At 38.8% G+C, this 22399-nt stretch overlaps 1 protein-coding gene across 5 annotated transcripts in view; it reads right to left on the reverse strand.

The window, feature by feature from the left end:
• The window catches only part of PGAP1 (post-GPI attachment to proteins inositol deacylase 1), a 51709-nt gene that overhangs the window by 14131 nt on the left and 15179 nt on the right, over positions 1 to 22399 (reverse strand). For 4 of the 5 annotated variants that reach the window (XM_036319807.1, XM_036319806.1, XM_036319809.1 and 1 more), the window contains 15 exons: positions 22061 to 22113; positions 20563 to 20629; positions 18061 to 18166; positions 17298 to 17353; positions 15600 to 15683; positions 12641 to 12687; positions 12204 to 12255; positions 10461 to 10538; positions 9786 to 9861; positions 7979 to 8052; positions 7829 to 7880; positions 5265 to 5331; positions 4746 to 4854; positions 3456 to 3494; positions 1603 to 1696 (listed from right to left, as the gene is read on the reverse strand). In XM_036319807.1, the coding sequence (XP_036175700.1) occupies positions 1603 to 1696; positions 3456 to 3494; positions 4746 to 4854; positions 5265 to 5331; positions 7829 to 7880; positions 7979 to 8052; positions 9786 to 9861; positions 10461 to 10538; positions 12204 to 12255; positions 12641 to 12687; positions 15600 to 15683; positions 17298 to 17353; positions 18061 to 18166; positions 20563 to 20629; positions 22061 to 22113 (1054 nt within the window). Of the gene's footprint in view, positions 1 to 1602; positions 1697 to 3455; positions 3495 to 4745; positions 4855 to 5264; positions 5332 to 7828; positions 7881 to 7978; positions 8053 to 9785; positions 9862 to 10460; positions 10539 to 12203; positions 12256 to 12640; positions 12688 to 15599; positions 15684 to 17297; positions 17354 to 18060; positions 18167 to 20562; positions 20630 to 20768; positions 20859 to 22060; positions 22114 to 22399 lie in introns of those variants that run through there. The other variant, XM_036319810.1, reaches the window with a different exon arrangement.

Below are 22399 nucleotides of genomic sequence, written 5' to 3' on the forward strand. Positions count from 1 at the left end.
CTGCACATCTCCCACCGGGGATGTGCCCGCAACCCAGGTACATGCCCTTGACCGGAATCGAACCTGCGACCTTTCAGTCCGCAGGCCGATGCTCTATCCACCGAGCCAAACCGGTTTCGGCACCTGGGAATCTTTTTAAAATCCTGATTGCTGGGCCTCATCCTCCGGAAATTCTGTTTCTTTTTTACTAATGTTGTGGCCCCACCCCATAAGAAAGAAACAGAATTTCCGGAGGATGAGCCCAGACATCAGGATAATAAAAAGATTCCCAGGTGATTCTAATGTGCAGCCAAGGCTGAGAACCACTGCTCTAGATTAACCAATACGTATCTCTGAGGTCTCTATGAACTCTCTAGGTATAAATTCTGTATGTTTGAGAATCAACTATCAAGTCACTTAAAACTCAGAAGGATGAGACATCTCTTTCAAACTTTCTAAAAATATTTACATCCAAGTATGGTGATGTCATATTCCCCAAATAACCTCTTAATTAAAAGACGACCTGGGTGGTGCTGCAGCGAATGTTGCTGCTCTCTTCCCGGAATGCAACTACACCGGGTTAAAACAAACGCTTAGAGGCAGACTGGAAAGTGTAACAAGCTACTGAAAGGGAAAGAGTCGCTGTGGAAGGGCTTGGCGAAATGGAAATAATGGAGATTTTTGACCGCTTTTATGTATCTTGGCCCTATCCTCTTTTCCTCTCTCTTGCCTCCCTTGATGACTGTCCAAACACAACAAGTTTTGTAAGGACCTTACAGAGGTGAGTCTCCTGGGAATTATTCTAATGGCTATTCTCTGTGGAGGCCTGTCCAATGTGCTGTATGTTCTCTATGTGCCTCTCCAGATTCAGCCTCCACTCCACTTTGCTCTGAATTTTGGGAAGCTGACTTGCATGGACTGGCTTCCCTGTAGGTTCAGTGAATGAGAGGCACTGGCAGATAGGAGAAGGGGTGGAAGCAAGGCTAGTGCGTTAGCTTCCCCGCCTGTCCCCTGCTGAGACCCAGCGCTCCTGTCCGCAGCCTGCCGCTGTGCTGCCGTAATGCTGTCCTTCTAAGCTCGCTCGTCTGCTCTCGCCCTGGCCCCGGCACCCGCAGTATCAGGTGGCTCTGTTGCTAATCTGGCACTTTATCATCTTCTGTTACCCTGCACATATGGTACCTTTGAAACATTACACTCTCAATTATTCCATTCACTGTGCCAGGACCTAATTAATACAGTTGATACAGCTCAAACATTACACTGAGTGCTACTATGTGCCTGACACTATGCTGGGTACCAGGAATAGAATGGAGAACAAGATCCCTGCCAATAAGCCTCTACCAGCTGAGAGGTCCTCAGAAGAGAGGGAAGACATTTCAGGCACAAGGGTATAAAATGGAGAAAACAGGTAAGACGTGTCTTGGGTATCTTTTAAAACTTAGAGGATCTCAAATCCCTGTAAACGCGGGAGAGGTGAGTTATAAATTATCAAGAAGTTGATCTGTCTTCCTTAGCCACACAAAAGATAAAAAAAAAAGTAGTAATGAAGCATATAAGGAGGGAGGGGGGAGGGTGAAGGAGGAGGGAGGGAGAAGGGAGGGGAAAGGAAGATAAGATTCTCACCTGCTGAGAAGAGAGAGGATAACTGTCCCCCATAAGCAAGAAGGATGCTCGAGACAACGTAAGCAGGAAGAGCTCCACCGTGAAACCTAACGACCTAGAAAACAGGCAAATCAAGGACAACTTCTAAATCGTCAGGCTAACACAGGTGCCCTTTCACATGAAATAAAACTGTTGTTCTTCACTTTCTCTCTCTCATGACATGGCCACAAAGGTGTTCCCAGTAATGGGTATCAGACTCTAAGTAAAATAAACGTTAACAATATAGAGTACGCCAGAAACATGGTATCTGAATTTCTCATCAAAGGCTTGATAAGGAAAATATACAACTGAGCCATAAGCACTGCCCGCTTTTTCATAAGGCACGTTCACTGAGCATTTACTGTATTTCAGGCGTGGCATTCGGCATCTTGTCTGCATTATTTCATGCTCTCCTCCCGCGAGCCCTCTGAGGTTGTGCTTATCCCAACGTTACAGGTGAAACGGAGGCACAGGGCTCGAAAGTAACTTGCACAATTAAAAACATCACACACACGCAAGTGACTGACTTGTTGCAGGTGCCCTGGCCAAGAACGGAACCGACCACCTTTCAGTATACAGACAACACCAGCCAACTGCGCCACACTGGCCAGGGCTAGTCTGTCCTTCTCTGATGCACATGTGATTATGCTCGACTATAGAGTACTGAACTGACTAGACTCTTCTTTGTCACTAACCTAAATTATGAGGCACCAGAATGACATGAGAATACAGTATGACATGTCCTCGGCCCACACCTCCATGCACAGCAACATGCGTTTTGAACATACTAAAAGTACGACAGCATGGATTCCAAGACATAAATCTTCGTAATAATCGATCCCTTAACATTTTTATTACAACTCTCCAGGAGGCTAGGTTCCAACTTATACTAACATTTAACCTTCTCTTGCTAATGTAGCACAAAATTTTTACACTTAACTTATAATTTTCTAATGTTCACAAATGTAACAATACTTACAATCTAGTTCTCATCAGGTTGTTGTGAGGATCAAGTGAGATATTGCATATATTAGTAAAAAAGTTTCTAATTTAATTTTGACTTGTAAGTTTTATTATCATTATCGGATTAAATGATGTAAATTAAAAATATTCTGCTATGCCAGGAATGCAAAACATGAAAGATAAATAAAGTGAAAGTAATAAAAGGCACAATAAAAATGTTAATGAATTTTAAAGTTACATAACTTCTCTGACAAATCAGTATTATCTATTGTACAATTCTGTAAATTATAATGATGCTGAATCATAATATAGCAGTTCTGCTACTTGATAAATTATTTTTGTAACCCTATTTACCTATGAATTATAGAAAGACACTCTCCAAATAAATTTAAACTATTTTTCAACATGTCTATTGAATATAATTTACTTCCCACCTTTTATACACTGAGCATGCACAAAATTAGAAGTTCTCTGAAAATGTTCATTTATATGATGGAGTCTATAGATTTTATTAGGCTATAAATTATAACGTACGAGCAACATGAAATCTTAATATGACATCCATTTAGCCAAGGACATGAACTTGTTTGAGAATCAGGAATCAGCCCTAGGAAGTCTCACACATGAGAGCACCCCTTAAAGCCAGGGCGGCCAGTGTGGCCCGTGTGCCGAGAATGGAGTTTAGGTTTCATGAACGTGGAAGGAAGAAGAGGAAGGGAGGAGGCAGCAGCAGCAGCTGCAGGGGTGCCGGCCGCGGCCAGAGGCCATAGGGGGTCTGCTGGTATTTACTCTCTGGCCCTTTACAGAAGTCTGCCACCCCTGCCTTACAGTACCCATTCACAAGACAATAACCAATCAGGGGTCTCTCTTACCTGTCCAAGTATTTGCGGAAAGGAAGTCTTAATCGTCACCTGGTTTAAAATAATCATTAAGAAAAATGTTATTTTCCCTAAAGCTGCCCCAGGCCACATTTTATTAAATTAAGCATTTTATTAAATAGAAATTAACTTTTTTATGGTAATAAACCTAATGGCACTCAAGATCTCAAAAGAATCCTCTGAACCACCAACATTTAATGTGTATCCAGGGTAATTTTACTGTTCAGTAAAATATGTTCCCATATTCGAATTCTTTGACAACTGAATGAATGCCATGGTATACATAGTAACCCTTTACTAACTAAAATACTTAACTAACGAGAATATCAAATTACTAGATCATGCAAGCTAAAGGAATTTATTAAGTGACTGAGTGCAGTTAAGTGGAATCAAGATATTTCACATCAGCCAGAAACCTGTGATGTCACCACAAATGTCTACTTCAGCCATGTCCATCTGGAGTCCTTAGAACGTGGCCTGTACTAATACAGGGAGGGACTCTTCTGGTTCATGAACCCGTAAGTTAATAACATGTTACCCTGGAGCTCTATTTCCCTTCTCTCAGCACAAGGAAAGCTAGGTGATGGTAACACAAACTCAATAGACACGGAACTGCACGGATTAATGACTAACAGAAACTAATATAGTCAGTGAAAAGCAAAGAAGGTCCTTAAGTTTATCTAAGAGCTAGGAACAAATGAGCATCACGCTGATTAGTGAATGAAACCCACAGCTGATTTCATGATGTTCTTCAATTTACAAAGGACCTTTGCTCCCAAATTGAAAAGGTTAGACTTCAGTCGCAATTTTAATTTTATTTTCTCTTACTAAGATGCATACGTTCAGTGGTCCAGCTAAGAAAATATGAAGGTGGTGCTAAGAGGTAAAAGGGAGGATATTTAAAGTAATATACATGTCTACTTCTTTTTTGTGAATGTCTACTTCTAGTATTTATTGCCTTCTGCATCACCATGTATCTGAAGCTAACATAAAATACATCTGCCGTACCCTAACCGGTTTGGCTCAGTGGATAGAGCGTCAGCCTGCGGACTCAAGGGTCCCAGGTTCGATTCCAGTCAAGGGCATGTACCTTGGTTGTGGGCACATCCCCAGTAGGGAGTGTGCAGGAGGCAGCTGATCGATGTTTCTCTCTCATCGATGTTTCTAACTCTCTATCCCTTTCCCTTCCTCTCTGTGAAAAATCAATAAAATATATTTTAAAAAAATACATCTGCCGTTTATTCTATAACTAAATCTTAAAAGTGAAGCCAACATACAGCTTACCTCATACTGACAGTCGGAAGATGTGTACATTTTTAATAACGCGACGTGGCTGTCATTGTCTGGCTGGGCAACATGGAGTTTCAGAGAAATTTCTGTTGAAGATGGGACCCTGAAAAGTAACTTAATTATCAATTCTCAAATACAGAATGCTATTAAATAACACAGCTAAGCCAGTCCTCGGCCCACCACAGCGTGTTAATGGAGAGGAGGCTGGCTGTGAGACGCATGGTGACCGAGGGACGTTCCCGGCATGCCACGGTGTGTGACTGCTCCCTCAGGGACACAGGAGTCGGGGAGAGGTGGGAAAGGGTTCATGTTTCAAGCAATGAAGGTTTACATTCTGTACCAGTTAAATAAGAATACCATATATTATATTACCTACGGGCACAATGCTACATTAGGAATACCTACATTTTACTAAGAGGCACTTTAATGATTCCACTTTGATGTAAATAAACTTAGTAGAATGTGTATTATTCAAAAAACAAAAGTTTAAGGTAAATCCTTTCAGATACTTACTGTGCAATGGTTAGCGAATCTTCATAAGACCAGGGAATGTGAAGTTTATAGATACTAGTTATTTCTTCTGTGAAAACAAAACGAAAACATGTATTACTACCCTTATGTCACACCAAATGTTATATAAACTACTATAATATCTAACTAACTATAGCAATTATAATTATAGTTCATAAGAAATCAGTAAGAGTTACATCACATAATAGAAAATTATGAAGAATGATTAAATAATAATCTATATATATAAAAGGCTAAGCAACCGTCTGACTGGTAGCTATGATGCACAATGACCACCAGGGGGCAGGTGCTCAACACAGGAGCTGCTGAGCTGTGGTGACTTGGCAGTGGTGGTTCTCGGGTGACACACCCTGGAACCAGAGAGGAGGGAGCCTGATTCTGGGGTGCATCACCTGAGAACTGCCCTCTCACAATCTGGGACCCCCTCGGGAGATGTCGAAGAGCTGGTTTTGGCCTGATCCCTGCAGGCCAGGCAGAGGGACCCCACCTGTTGGAGGGACCTGGCTTGCCGGGAGCCGGTCCATGCTTGCTGTTTCAAGGGACCTGGCATATATGGCATACTGTTCTTAATATGTTTGCTCACCTTCTTGGCACTATGTGTTTTAACCAAGGTCTCTGAGAAAGGTTGTTTCCCCAGGTAGGGATTTTCCCCTGAAGTTAGGGAGGGAATAAAACCTCTTAACTAGTGCCAGGTGGGTAATTAATCACTTTAACTACGAGCAATCATGCTTAAGCTACATAATCTTTACTCCCTGGAATGGAGATAAGAAACGCCCTAACCTTTGTAATAGAGATTGATAGGATTGAATCAACTGGTATAAATACAGATGTAATAAGACAGTAAGACACAGAACTTAGAATACGGAACCAAGAGAGACAGAACTTAGAACACAGAACTTAGAACACAGAACTTAGAACACAGAACTTAGCAGACAGAACCAAGAGAGACGGAACCTAGGCACAGAACCTACACAGAACATTCTCTAGAGACAGAAGAACTTCGCTGGAGAGAACATGGCAAAAGTTCCTGGACAGAAACTGGCCTCAGAACCTAGAGACAGAACCTAGCGAGAGAACATGGCAAAAGATCCTGGACTGAACCTGACTACAGAAATTGGCAAGAGAACCTGACTAGAACCTGGTGACTGAACCTGGCTGGAGAACCTGGAGAACCTAGCAAGAGAACATGGACACAGAACCTGGCTGGAGATCCTAACCAGAACTTTGCTGGAGATCCTGGCTAGAGATCCTGGCGAGGCTGCTGATCAACTGAACACTGTCTTCATGTCATTCCTTCTTCGCCGACTCCGTCCACACCTTTGGGGACCCCTGGACCCGCTGGGGTTGGACCCCGGCACTGGCTCACTCCGTACACGCCCTTCAAGTCACAGTGCCACCCCAGGTGCGGCCAGCCAGGGAGGGACCGCGGGAGGTTGGCTCCAGGGCATGTTCAGCCTGTCTCGCCCAGGTGCACCCCACCGGCCACCTCCTAATTCATTTCCTTTCAATGTGCATGAATCCGTGCACCGGGGCACTAGTGTTTTATAATATTAGACTCATAAAAGATATTAGAGCATTTGAGAAGGACTAAGAAACTGGGAAAACACTAAGCAGCTAAATCTGAATTACTATTATAACAAAACAGCAAGCTTTGTATTTTTAAAACGTGAATATTTAAGCCTGGGCTGGTGTGGCTCAGTTGGTTGAGCATCGTCCTGTGTACCAAAAGGCACCAGTCTGATTCCAGGTCAGGCAATGCCCAGGTTTGGGGCTCGATCCCCAACCCCCAGTTGTGGTGTGTGCGGGAGGCAGTTGATCAATGTTTCTCTTTCTCTCTCCCTCTTCTTTTCCCTCTCTCTGAAATCAATAAAAACATATTTTTTAAAAAGTGGGTGTTAAAACTAAAACAGAAGATGCTTACTGCCCTAACTGGTTTGGCTCAGTGGATAGAGCGTCGGCCTGTGGACTCAAGGGTCCTGGGTTTGATTCTGGTCAAGGGCATGTACCTTGTTGCGGGCACATCCCCAGTAGGGAGTGTGCAGGAGGCAGCTGATCGATGCTTCTCTTTCATCGATGTTCTAACTCTCTATCCCTCTCTCTTCCTCTCTGTAAAAAATCAATAAAATATATTTTTTTAAAAAAGATGCTTACTATTAACACATTGTGGACGGATCACGAGAATTCTCGCTTCATATTACAGTGTTTTACAAAGTATCATACTTTAAAAAGATGTTAGCTTGTAAGAACATACAATAAATAACTTCAAAATGCAATGGATACTTAATTTTAAAGTGTGCCTTTAACATTTATGTAAAATGTTTTTTGCACTCATTCAATAAAAACTTATCTGACCACTAGGTAAAGCTAGCAATAAAACTACTGGTCCGCAATGTGTAAAGAAAGGGTCTATGTTAAATTTGTTGGAAATATAAACAGCTTTTCTATTATATTACATTTTACTTCACATAAATATAGGAAATTCAAGTGAAAACCTACTGATTCTTCAAATGACAACACCTTTATATTTTATTGTAAAATACACTTACCTTTGACTCCTGAGCACTTGCTGTCTACGTTGACTTGAAAAGCTTGGTATATCTAATAGTTTGACCACAAAAACAAAAACAGAAGTTTACGTGTCTGTTTAACTAAACAGTAAAGTGAAATCAAATCCTTCTTATACGCGGGACTATTACCTGTCCGAAGTTCAGAAGCTCTATATTATAGAACAGGCCGCTTGTGTCTAATTTCACTTTCCTTGAAGATAATCCTGTTAAATTAAAAGTACCGTATTGCTTAGAACACCAAAGAATAACGAAAGTACAAATTGCTTAAACAACATTAAAATTATGCCAACAGATTTTTAATATTAAAAAAGAGCTGGTAGCTTCTGACTTCTGACACGAAGGCAAAAACTCCTGAAAACACAATCCTCCTTTAAAAAACTCTGGATAAAAAAACCAAACATTTACGATGCCTTTCAATCACATGTATGTGCTTTAAAAAACCAATACATATCTCTAGTGTCGATATGGTATGCTTTCTTGGTAGATCTCATTTCATAAGCGTGCTATCTTTAAGGAGCTAAGTGATGGAGTTGCCATTTCTGTACTGTTTTCAGTATTTTTCTACCAGAAAAGGGTAGAGGAGGGATAAAAATCTTACAGGAAGTTTCCTCTATCAAGTAGAATAGATTCCTTTCATGAATGGCATAAGAGGCAACCAAAATACAGATTCCACTATCCAAAGCCGGAAAAACTTAAACAAACAAGAAAGTAACAACAGTATTGGATTATAACCCAATGAATAAATAAATATGTATGGGTCCACTACTGACATACATAAAAACTGAATAAATAAATAAATCAGGAAGAAGGGACAACTTTCCTTTGGGAAGAATTCTAGAAAATATAGAGTATCAGTGATAACTGCTTCAGACTAGATGAACCCATGGATGCTAAGATTAGTGGGTTATTTTGAAAAAAAAAAAAAAATAGGTTACTCACAAAGTATCTCCCCAAAAACATTTATTAATTCCAGTAACTTCACAGTAGAAAAACCTGGCAGACACCCCAGTGGCAAGTGGGCAAGGTTAATTCCAGTAACTTCACAGTAGAAAAACCTGGCAGACACCCCAGTGGCAAGTGGGCAAGGTTAACATCACTGGTGATCAGACACAGTGAGTGATAAAACGTGTCCTCTGATAGGATACATGGAGAAGTACTTATCACTTCTGTCATATTCTTGCCAAAAAATGCATCACACCAACTAATAGGGAAGCTTTAGACAAATCCAAATCAAGGACTATTCTTCAAAATAACTGACCAGTGCTCTTCAAAGGTACCAAAATTATGAAAGGCAAGGAAAGACGGAGGAACACTAAAAAGATTAGAGGAGACGAAAGAGCCATAAAAACTCAAAGCAATGCGGGCACCTGGAGAAGAACAAGGCGGAAAAGCCAACGAAAACCAAATGAAGCCTAAGGCTTAGTTAACAGTATGATGCTAATGCTAACCGCTCAGTTTTGACAACTGCACTGTTTAAGAGGCCAACATGATAGAGAGATGAGTGACGGCCACACAGGAGCTCTGTACTCTTTCTGTAAGCCTAACATTATTTCATAATAAAATGTAAGAGAATATGCAGTTGTATGTACTTAGAGAAATCTTGAAACTGTCACAGGGCAGGTAGAGATTTCTATCTTATAATAAGCCTTTTATTGAAAGGGCCAATATTGAGTATAAATTCACATGAGAACACACCCACATACACACACAAACGTATGTGATCATGGATACATTTAATTTAAAGTTCCCTTCTCAGAAGATGACAGCTGGCCCAGTATTAAATAAGAGTCAAACGAATGAACACATCACATGCTAACTCTAGGACTACACTTGAAATACACAATACTCTTTTACACGGTTGTGCTTTATTGCGAAAGAAATCAGCACTGTTAAAAAGAAAAGCAAGTCTTAGGGTTTCCAAAATCAAAATACTTACCAAAGGAAAAAAGATGAGTTACAGGAAGCTGTATGGACCTTGTCTCTCTTTTAAAGAATTCACAATCTACAACAAACTGAAACAGAAACATTGACTTATTAGGGGGAAAAAAACTCAACAAATTTTAGTAAAACATCTTGATGTTTGAGTGGAAAATAAAAGTCGTCAGCTTTGGGGAAGGTTGTGCCACCCTCTAACTCTGGCTACACTAAAATGGCAAGCATTCCTCAAGGAGAGATGCCAAACTAAGAAAATTTGATGAGCAAGCTTAATTTAATAAAAATTATTAGTGTATTGTGTATTTTTGAGTAGTTCTTTTATTCCCTCTCTTCCCCATTTCCAAATTTATTTCTCTTCCCCAACCCAAGTGTATTTTTAAGAACGGGGTTAGTTTCTTCCTCATTTGTGTGCTTCCTATATAATTCCTGGCATAGACTCTTGCATATAAAACGATCTCAATAATTAATAGATTTTGAAAGTCTGATGTTCCACTTGGAATAAAGAGACTTGGGTTTATTCTGCTTAGTTCAAGTTAGACTGGTCCTACCAGTCTTAGGTGGATCGTTAAACTGGCATTGTTTTAGACAAGCCCTATGCTGAAGAATTCATGAAGAACAAATATTTTGCATGAGTAGCCCCAAAATATTTTGATAATGACTTTAATCCATTTGTTACCTTACTTCCATGAATAGATGGTACATAAACAACAAGATGTGACAAAGATGGATAGTCTTGAAGTCTTAACGTCAGAGACTAAAAAAAAGGTGAAAGTAAAAAGCTGATTTATACAGACCGTAAAGCACTTTAAAAGAAAAATAAATTACACACACTATTTCTTATTTAATACGTTATAAAAAAAACAGATTGCAAACTTAAATGCAATACTTCATAAGGTAGCATGTTTATATTTTCAGGTCAATAATCCTGCTAAAAGTCAAACTCCTAATAATTATGTGAATATGGACTACCAAAATAGTCCTGCATCTCTTGAATTGTATCTGTCCCTTCATGTAAAACAAATGACATTTAACACTAAATTTAAATATTTTACATAATTAGTTCCAGATTTGTTCTTTCCTTTTATAATTTGTCTATTTGTCTCGAACAATGTTACAGCATTATCTCCACATTTATTTTGGTAGCACATGACAGAGGCTCAACAACAGATGAGTGAATGGATGCTAAATATGATGGAAGAGTTGGCACCTAATCCCAAATGATTCTGATCAAGCCCAAGTAGTCAAGAGATGCTGGCTAATGATATACATGAACATCATCCCCCGACTATTCAGTAACATGACATGAAGACACAGCAAAGCAAGACTAATAATGTACCTCACCCAATAAACATCTCTTCTCAAAATTAAGACCAGATCCCATAGCCACATTTTGAGGAATAAATAGATAAGAGACGCGTCTATTTTTTGAAAAGCCAAGTCACCAAATAGCTCTGAAAGCCACACTTTCCCCTGGAAGTACGTGCAGGGGTGGGGGAGTGACAGGCTGCTACAGTTTGCATGCACAGAGACATTTCTGCAGATAACTTTCTCCACGGCACCCCAGGGCAGCTCTGTGGGCCAGCCCCGAGAGGTTCTGAGGCTGGAGAGCTGTCTGTCGGTGAGTGGCCGTCTAAGAAGCCAGTCAGATTCCCTTGGGACAGCACGTTAAACAAACTCCTGGGCCTCTCCTCAATGTACAGCAATGTTTCTGCAACAGACATCTATCTTATCTATATCTAGAGTATATAAGCCCAGCTACTGTTATGGCAGAACGACCGGAACAACCAGAACGACCGTCACTATGATGTGCACTGACCACCAGGGGGCAGATGCTCAATGCAGGAGCTGCCCCCTGGTGGTCAGTGCATGGGAGTGCTGCTCAGCCAGAAGCTGGGCTCACAGCTGGTGAGTGCAGCAGTGGTGGGTGGTGGGAGCCTCTCCCACCTCTGCAGCAGCGCTAAGGAGCAGTGAGCCAAACAGTAAGGAGCAAGCAGGCGGGCTGTTAGGAGCGAGGGGTCCCGGATTGCGAGAGGGTGCAGGCCAGGCTGAGGGGCCCCTCTCCCCCTGCACGAATTTCGTGCATCGGGCCTCTAATATAATATAAATGAAAGGGCCTTGAACATACCTTCAAATTGAATTTTAAAACGTTACTTAGCTCTTGGTATGATGCAATAACACAGACATTTCATTTTATTTAGAGCATTATTAACCTAATCGTTTTTACCTCTGAGAACTAAAAAAATACATTCTTCTCCATTAAATTTCTCCATTTCTAGGGAAAATATTTCTAAAATGCAGATGAACAAATCTTAAGTTTATGAACTACCTAGATGAATTAATAACATATCATATTCTAAAATGCCTATAGGCTCAAGCATTTTTTTCACCTAAATATTGAAATTCTAAAGCCACAACTTACCTTAATTGTTGGCAACAGTTCAGCTTTCCATGATAAGTCAACCCCTTGCTGGCTATGAAATAAATAGGCAAATATAATTAAAGGACACACATATTAAAGTATTATACATGATAAATAAGCGTCAGAGGAAAAAGAAATCACCCACAGAGCTGCCAGAGAGAGTTCTAATGACATGAAGTCTAACATGTTCTCACCCAAGATATTCTACCTACACAGTCCTTTTGGAACCAAAAAACTGTCTTTCCAGCAGCTATTTCAATGTTTACAAAACTTACTGCTATGCCAATTTCCTTTTTCACTTTAAAACCTATACTTTAATTTAGTATAGCACCAAAATGAGCTTAAAAACGTACAAAGTTATTCTGAAAGTATAATTTGTGAGTGTGTTTACGTGGAGGAAAATGAACAATGGAAGGCCATAGATTCAAAAAACTTACCACATAGAAGTACTGTTTATGCAGCCAAAAATCCAACTATTTGTATCCTGTTGATTAATGACACAAGCAAAGCACACTAAGTGATACGGAAAATAATTATGCAAAATAGACATCTTTGATGTTTTACTGTTGCCTGACAGGGCCAGTAGGCACAATAAAAATATAAAATAGCAACTTATTATTTAGGAATGTATCCGAGATGGTCTAAAAGTCAAATAGGTCAAAGGTAGGCAAAGAAGTCTACAGTCAACAAGATAGGGAAGCAAGTAACCTAGAGTAGCAATGTGAGACAGAGGAACCCAATGGGCACCTCTCCACAGCACATTACCCTAAGCATTTCTAATTTTTTTTTTAAAAAAATGTTTTTATTTATTTTAGAGAGAGAGGAAGGGAAAGGGAGAGAAACAGATATGAGAGGCACAGGTTAGCTGCCTCCTGCATGCCCCCTACTGGAGATCGAGCCCAAACCCAGACATGTGCCCTGACTGGGAAATGAACCAGCAACCTTTGGGTGCATGGGATGATGCTCAATCAACTGAGTCGCACGGGCCTGGGCAAGCGTTTCTAATGTGTGAACCAATACCTTGAGTTTGGCAATGTTCATAGTTTAATTATGTAGTTACATAGTAAGTTTCCTACATTTTAACAAAAACAGAAAAATGAACAAGTAGACATGGACTTTTATACAAAAATAAATTTAAAAAATCCAAAAAAGAGCCAAGTAATTAAAAAATAACAATTAATTGAAGTATAGCCTTTAGTTTATCATTTGAGTTCTTATTTGACTACCAAACAGATAACTTCTACGCAGCTGAGTATGTGTTTGGATTGAAACACAATTCAAGACTGAGGCTAGTTGCTACTTTGTCAGTGCAGCACGGAAATACGGCAGCGATGATGGTGATTTTTTTAACTATATTATGGATTTAGCTTCAGTCATTTAAGAGAATTCTGACCTAAGATCACTCTAACTTTTAAGGAAGTAGTAAGAGCAATGCTTCAAGACTACTGAAATGATCCAACTACTGAAATCCTACCAGGGCATAAGGTAATGAGCAACACTGCTCAGACAGCCACATAAATTCTTCCTTAGTATACACATAGGACAATAAAAAAAATCAATCCTTTCATTAAACTAATATTTATAATTTATAAAGTCCATTCTAGGGCCAAGGAATTGTGCCCTTGAGGAAAAGGATGAATCATGCAGACATGGTCTTTGCTCTCATGAAACTTAAATAAAATTTTAAGATGTTTTTCCAAGAATACAGAAAAGAAAGCTGAAAGGAAACAAACAAAAAGCAATATGGTATTTTTCTGCTCTCCACTCCTGGCAAAATGCCAGTGTGACTTCAATATCAGCTGCCTACACTTCTCAGAACCCTAATATGCCCTTTTATTTTTTAAAAATATATTTTATTGATTTTTTTTTTTTACAGAGAGGAAGGGAGAGGGATAGAGAGTTAGAAACATCGGTGAGAGAGAAACATCAATCAGCTGCCTCCTGTACACCTCCTACTGGGGATGTGCCCACAACGAAGGTACATGCCCTTGACCGAAATCGAACCTGGGACCTTTCAGTCCGTAGGCCGACGCTCTATCCACTGAGCCAAACCGGTTACGGCTAATGTGCCCTTTTAAAGCAAGGCAACAAAACCGATCTGCACAGCCTGGACAAAGAACATCTAGAAGCCTCTCAATAGCCAGCCCACTTTCATCCTGGGTTTATGCAGCTAATAAGGGAGCGTGTCCTCAAAGATAGCCCTCATTATGAAGATTGCCAATAGCCCACACCACTCATCTCATTCCATGTATAGGGAATTCTGACTCCTTCATCAATGAATTGAATAAATATTATTCAAGCCCACCCTAAAATATCATTTTTATACAGCCTAGAAAGTGTCCAGAGAACAATTTCAGGTCATCTGGTAAACATCCCTAACTAATTACAAAAACTGTATAAATCATCTTAGAAAAAGTCACTCAGGAATTGCTGACTAACTCCAGGAAGTAAAAAGCAAAGAAAATGCCACTAGATCATAAAATATATAGTTTTTTTAAAAAAAATCTGTCCGCAGCCCTCAGTGGCTGCTAAAATCATTAGGTGAAAGATTGATTGGGAACTTCACGGTGGATAGATCATACTGATACCACCTAAGTCCCCAACCAGCTAGGATATGCCTCCCAGTTCTTGTAAAACATTCTTACCATACACAATTAATCAGAGACTAATCAAGATTCTAGATCAGTGGTTCTCAACCTTCTGGCCCTTTAAATACAGTTCCTCATGTTGTGACCCAACCATAAAATTATTTTCGTTGCTACTTCATAACTGTAATGTTGCTACTGTGATGAATCGTGATGTAAATATCTGATATGCAGGATGGTCTTAGGCAACTCCAGTGAAAGGGTCATTCAACCACCAAAGGGGTTGCGACCCACAGGTTGAGAACGGCTGTTCTAGATCTAACTACCAGTTTACAGAAAACAGGAGGGATGGGAATACATGGTAAAAGGTACCACAAGAATACAATCGGTTAAATCCACAATGCAGGGAATTTATAGAGCCCACAGCCTTTCTTGAATAAATAAATGGAAAGAAAAGGGGGCTGTTACAAAAGAGACTTAAAATCCACGAATCAAATGCAATGTATGGACTTCAGATTCTGATTCAAATAGATCAACTTAAAGAGTAAAACCATCCTTTCTAAAGGCTTTATTCTATATCAAAGTGCAGCATCTACCAACTCAGTGATATATTAAATCCTGGTACATTATCAGCTACAGAAACATTTGGATGAATACTTTTCAATAAAAAAAACTCTTCTCCAAATATTTTTCAATGAATTAGATTTAGTAATAGTGCATAGCTAAGGTAGAGAGCTACTAGATATTTGGTAAATTTGAAAAATGAGCAGTTAGCCTTTTAAATTTACACAGAATATACCAATCATCTTACCAGCATGGTGCTCTGACAATAGGCATGAGTGTAGATTTTCCTATGATTTGCAAGAGGAAATGTAAAATATATTTTATCAGATTCCTGAAAAAAAAGGAAAAACACAATAAAACGATCATAAAAATAGATAATTTCATCATTCAAAACTCCAGCTAAAGGTGATCAGTAATTATTCAATTATTCCTAGTAGTGTTGAAGACCAGTATTCTAGGAGTGGGAAGAAGAGACAGCTGTAAGATAAGAGAGATCAGGTACAAACCCTGTAGTCCTGAAATCTATCTTAAAAGCATCAGTACGAATGCATGTGTTCTGTTTTGGTTCGGTTTTTGGCCTTATGATGAAGCTAAAATACCTTTCTTAGCTCTGTCCACTGAAAAGCCTAGAAATGCTAACCCACCAGCCATAAGTATTGCTACTGCCCTGATTACGGATTTTAGGTGCCATTTCCCAAATATTGGGAGACTTCCTTCGAGAAAAAAGCTGATTCAAGGTCTGGGGCAGGGGATATACAAAACGAGCTGCAATGTCTTCTCAAACCAGATAGATAGTGAGAAAACTACCAACGGCAAATAAAGAGCAGCTATATGGAAAGATTCTAGAACCGAACTTGAAATGGCTACACTGGTCAAGGATAGAACAATTTTAATATTTTAGTTTATGCTTAAATACATGAGTTTGTAACAATATTAGGGGAGGAAAAAACCCCAAAACCTCTTTCAGTCACTGTCTGTGAACCAACTCACTATTCTGAAAACGAGTAAATATAAGATCCAAAGGTCTACGTGATTGACATTTTTCCCTTTACGATGTGTTCCGTTTTTGATAAATGTACTAGATGAGTTTTTCTATATAGTATTCCAATTAATAAATGAAGAAGAAATAATCAAATTGGAGTATCACCATTTTTGCATCCCTCTACATCAGCCATGGGCAAACTAGGGCCCGCGGGCTAGATCCGGCCCATTTGAAATGAATAAAACTAAAAAAAAAAGACCGTACCCTTTTATGTAATGATGTTTACTTTGAATTTATATTAGTTCACACAAACACTCCATCCATGCTTTTGTTCCGGCCCTCCGGTCCAGTTTAAGAACCCATTGTGGCCCTCGAGTCAAAAAGTTTGCCCACCCCTGCTCTACATGAACTGACAGTAGGCATTATTCCTCAATACTAGTAGCTGCTAATATAAGAAAAAAGTCAGACAGTCTCGCAAAACAAACACTTGAATCTGATCGAGCATCTAGACCCAACTACTAAGTCCCAGGAAGAGAGAAGGCAAAGGAACACGTTGAATGACACTACAGCAATGCAATCAGAAAACCAAGACTGTGGAACTTCATCAAACTGGGACAAATGACTTGCTTTTTTCAACAAATAAACTGCAAGAGGAAAAAAAGGTGGTGAAGTAAGTATGAGAGATTAAAAGAATAAGAGATATATCAATAAGTATTACCATATGTGGACCTTGTTTGTATCCTGATTTAAACAAATTGAAAATAAAAATAATTTAAAAATGTGACAGTTATAAAATTGAAAAACTGCACACCAATTAGATACTTATTAACTAAAAATTATTACTTAAATTGTTTTACGGTGACAAAATGATATGTGGTTATCTTTTTTAAAGAGACGTTAGCAGTTAAATATAACTACTAAACTTATTTTAAGTAAAGGAAAACCCCCTGGCGGTATACTTACATTATAAGCCACGTAGGTCCACTTTGACACTTTTACTGGAACCCACAGCGGCGTCACTAAGAGAAAGGAAATTCATTTGTTTAGCTTGTTTTTTATATTAAATAATTTCTTTTTATTAAGTACTGGTGAAGTATTTCTCAATCAGCAGTTTTGAAAAAGTGGTTTCCTGAAGATTGGCTATTTTAAATTAGAAACTCTAGTGAGAAAGTCCCTATGTGCTCATTACTAACTAGCATTCACGTCAAATAAAGCACTTTAAATCGACTTGGTGTCTTTAACTCTAAGGAAGTATCAACCAAAGAAAGTCAATATTTCATTTCCCAAACAAGACAAATAATTAAGTACGGTGTGACAGGTATTACATATAAAAGCAAAATTTACCAGCTAAAGATATGCCTGTTAATCCAAAAGAAGGTCGACGAAGAATGACTGATACTGAGAAACTAAGCACAGCATTTATTTTATGTGATTGTCAGGAGACCAGAGACACTGAATTTTATCTTTAAACATTTTCTACTTGTTATGCTATTTTCAGGACATTTTTTTTTTTTTACCAGCCACATCTTATAAATTGCTTTTCTACTTTTTCCCTTCCCTAACCAACAACCTCTTAAGAAACCATCTTAGAGACATGAATAAAATATAACAGGAATACAGTACCTGAAGTATCATATTTTCAAAGATTTTATCTGCTAATAACAAATTTACCTAAGAATCATAATTAAAGCTCTACTTAAAATTTAAAAATATTAAAACCACTAACCTGTTAAGTCGGAAATTATTGCTGGTTTTTCCTCGAAGTGTTTTGCTGGGTGTCTTATAAAGTGGTGATTCAAAACCGACAATTTCTTCTTGGGGTTTTGAGTGATCTAGAGAGAACATGGATGCATTCTGTACCCTTTCATGTCCTGGTGATAATTCAATGACACTTTGCTTACAGTAACAATGCTAAGAGCCAACAGTCACTTACTTCCTGTTCTACGTGCTTAACATGTTAGCGCTCTAGGAGATGATAACCTTCTTATCTGTATTTTAAATGTGAGGCAGTGAAAGCACAGGGAAATAAAGGTACGGCTAGGCTCAAGGTCACGCTCCCAAGGAGAGCTTGGACCAGTGCTCAAACCCAGCCCAGGCCGTCTGGCCCAGAGCCCACGCTTTGAACCATTATGCAATCCTGCTCTCCAACAACAGACGAGGATAAAACACATTAACAAGTACGGAACCGGAAGGGAACGCCAGGGGTCCTCCAGTCCAGTGAATCCAACCCACTAGCTTCCCAATGCAGACCAGCGCCAATCTCACAACACAGAAATCAAGTGGTCACTACAGAAAATACAACTGTTCTCCCTTGGAAATCCCTTCCACTCTGTTCTACCGACTCCCCCTAAATCAAAACATCCTATGTTTCATGAAACGAAAATGCAAGCAGACAACAGGATTTTTCCTGTTGTTTTAAAATATCCCAGCACAATAAAATGTCGGCAACTTTAGATGGGCCCCTCCCCTGAAGAAAATGGATTGGGGTATAAAATTCCTCTGGAATCCACCGCTATTCAATTCTCCAGCTAGGGCCCCGAGGCCCGTCAGGGAAGTGATTTTCTCAGCAACCACACAGTGACCGAATGATGAAGAAATGTCGGCGAGGACCCAGGTCTACTACATCTGCCCAGTCCCTAAGAAGGCACCCGGTGTTTGCTTTAACATTTCTAAACAGTCCTTTTCCAAATATTACATTCCAGTTGCAACAATTCTTACCAGGAGCGTGTCCTGCCCTGTTCAGAGCAAGTATCTGACTCCTTGGCGCTTTGATACATTAGGTTGGGGGACAGTCCTTCAGAAAATTAAAGGCTGTGATGTCCCTCATCCAAATGAAACATTTCTTCTACAGATTAAACAACTTCAAAAACATCAAGTGTCTTTCACAGAACTGCTTCAGATCCCTCTCCACTCTGCCTGCCTTCCTTCCCTGGATAAATTCAAGTTTGTTAATGTTCCTCCTTAAAATGGGATGTACAAAATAGAATATAATTCTCTCGGAATTTTATAACTAGAGTGGAGCAAAGTGGAATTTAACTTCATTGATGCAAACTCTATACGTCAATCAATTCAGTCTGATACAAAATTAGTTTTGATTTGTTTTTCTTTAAAGCAGCCACATCTGACTGCAATCAATGAAAGCCACAGGTCTTTCAACCAAAAATTCAGTTAAGTCATCTCTCCCATCCTTATTCTCCCTCTAGAAGATCCATCCACTCACGTTTTCAGTTCTGATGTTTATGCTGATGACCATCAAAAATGACACTAATTCTGATTCCTGGGACCTCATGTTTGGGGATGATAATGGCATGAGTTCTAGTTTCCCTGCTTTTTCTCCTAGATTACATAATTTCTGATTAGCAATCATATCCTAACATTTTAGTGTCTAACATGTAGTCCAGTCCATTATATATAATGAGTTTGTGAAACAGGACTGTTTCATAATATTTTGATTCTTAGCATTATTAGTTATCAAAAACTTCTCATTTGTCCTTAAAATGTGTCTATAATATACTTATCCTTACAGAATTATAATTTATTACGCACTAGTATTAGAGTTTTCTCATCTTAGAATTTAACGGAACACAAGATTTGATTTATTCAACTGTAGATCTTTGGACCCTATCAGAAAGGTAAAGATGCTTTCCAAAAAAAGTTAAACAAAAATGTCTAATAGGATAGATCATGAGATCTATAATACATTACTAAAAATGACAAAATAGCTAGTAATAAGTATTTCCCTTAATTAAAGCTAAAAGACTATATATAAAAATTTAAACAGTAAAGGAGAAGAACTGGGGGAAGGTTTAAGGAATCTGTCATTTTTCATTTTCATTGCATTCTTTAAAAACTTTTATTGAATTTACTTGGGGGGGGGGGATTGGTTAAAGATGACATATGTTTCAAGTGTACAATTCTACAATACATCTTCTGCATATAGTATTGTGTGCTCACCACCTAAAGTCAAGTCTCCTTCCATCACAATGTATCCCCCTCACCCTCTTCTACCTCTCCCACCCTCTTTTTCCTCCATTGCATTCTATTAATTATTATTAGTGGTCAAAGTATTATCAGATAAAAATAGAAGTATTCCCATTTTGAAAGTCATTATAAGTCATCATAAGGTGTAGGCTTCTAGTTGCATCGAAGTATAAAATGTATTAATTTCACCACTGCTGCAACCAAGCTCTCACTTTACTGAAATCATTGTTAGTTTAAGAATACATACTTGTTTAGTGTCAGCATCAATCAGATCAAAGAATGCTCTAACTGTAGTCAACTGCAACTGTTTACACCTGAAGAATAAGATGTGTTACAAAGGAAACTTTAAAAATATGCTTTTGATACAAACACACATAATTCCATTATTTAATCAAATATATGTGGTTCCTTTAGTGCTGTAAATGCTAAAATTATTTAAGAAATCATTATTACCAATTACATATCTTAAAGTTGAAACAATAAAAATGAAGCAAATTAAATCTTCCTGGATGTCTGACAGTAGACCTGTTTGGGTCCCTCCATCTCCCCTACATTTCCTTGTCTGCACAGCTACAGGTGTCCTCTACCCATGTTCACACGCCTGCACTGGCTGGTTCTTGCAGATGCCACTGACCACAGAGCTGGAGGAAGGTGAAAAAGAGGATCTTTAAGCCAAAAGACAGAGAGATAAGATCCTAGGGTCTAGGACTAGGTCAAGCATGTGAAACTCAACATGGGGCCCACAACGAATATTTTTGCGGCCCAGCCAATGTAACGGTATGTGAGAAGCGTTTTAACAGGATTTTTACAATATCCTGTTATACATAATTATCAATAACGAACTACAACGTCCGCTAATGACTGATTACTATAATTGTGTTGCATTCATTTCCCTTATGCGCCTTACATGCAGGCGCACCATTTCTCTCCACTAATACTAACAGCGAATATTCTAGCAGCTGAAGGCCACGTCATTAGTCTTGTACTGACTTGTTTGGTGTGCGCAACAGGAAATATTTCGCTTTTGGATAACAAGAAAAATAGGTTTATTTGTGTTATGCTTATTAATTTGTGCAGTTATTCAGCGTCTGGTAAGTTAATGTTCAAGAAAAGATATTAATTTTCATTAAAATTTTCTATTATTTTATGTTAATGATGACTCATTTATTTCAGCCCTTTATAATCAGTATGTCTCTATCGAAATAAACCTACGTTTCTATAAAAATTGAAGCTTTTGTTTTTTTGCGGCCCACATACACTTATACCTTGTTTATTTGGCCCGTGTTAGCCCTTGAGTTTGACATGCGTGGTCTAGGTATTTCTTGATCTATATTTAATCTCTTTCTTTATTATGTTAAGGGTAAATCTAATTCCTACTTGGTGTTCTATGTGCTACTCTAGAATAACCAATGCTTCATCCATCAAGTCCCTGAGTTTGGTGACTGCCTGAGACCTCCGATGTCCTACAAGTACCTTTGATTCTGCCCAAATATGACAAACTAAAATTTTGATATTTGACGCTAGTTTCATTTGAGACTGATGCTACTGGTTCTGAGATGATGACCTCAGTTGTCAAGGAAACCCTGGTCACACTGAGACAAGAGCCAAGTTTAGAGTTCTAAGCCCCTAAATTAACCTGTCTCCCAAATCTATGAATAAAGCTCTAAGAACGTTAACAAACTAATCAATGCACCGCTGAGAAAAGAGGACCACCACAAGCCATCAGAGTAAGGTACACGACATACCACACAATGGAGAGGTGATCTGTGGAGACCCAGGTCTTAGGTACTGCTGAGCTCTGAAAGGAAAGAAACAAACAAAAAAAATCAAACTTAAGAAAAGCACATTCCTTATCCTCCAAAAGGCTTGAGATTCTTACAAGCTTATATTTAGAAACATGTAGCATTAGTTTCACTATGTTATGATACACAGACATTTTTAAATGATGCATTCTTTGTAAAAGATGATCCAAAAATATTAAGTTATTTCCTGCATAAAATAATTCTGTCATTACTGCTTAGTCACACTTACATTATCCTTTAAAAATTATTAAAGCACCCAGATTTCCTTTCTGAGTTTAATGC

The sequence above is a fragment of the Myotis myotis genome, unplaced genomic scaffold (genome assembly GCF_014108235.1).
Source record: "Myotis myotis isolate mMyoMyo1 unplaced genomic scaffold, mMyoMyo1.p scaffold_m19_p_8, whole genome shotgun sequence".
Classification (NCBI taxonomy): Eukaryota; Metazoa; Chordata; class Mammalia; order Chiroptera; family Vespertilionidae; genus Myotis; species Myotis myotis.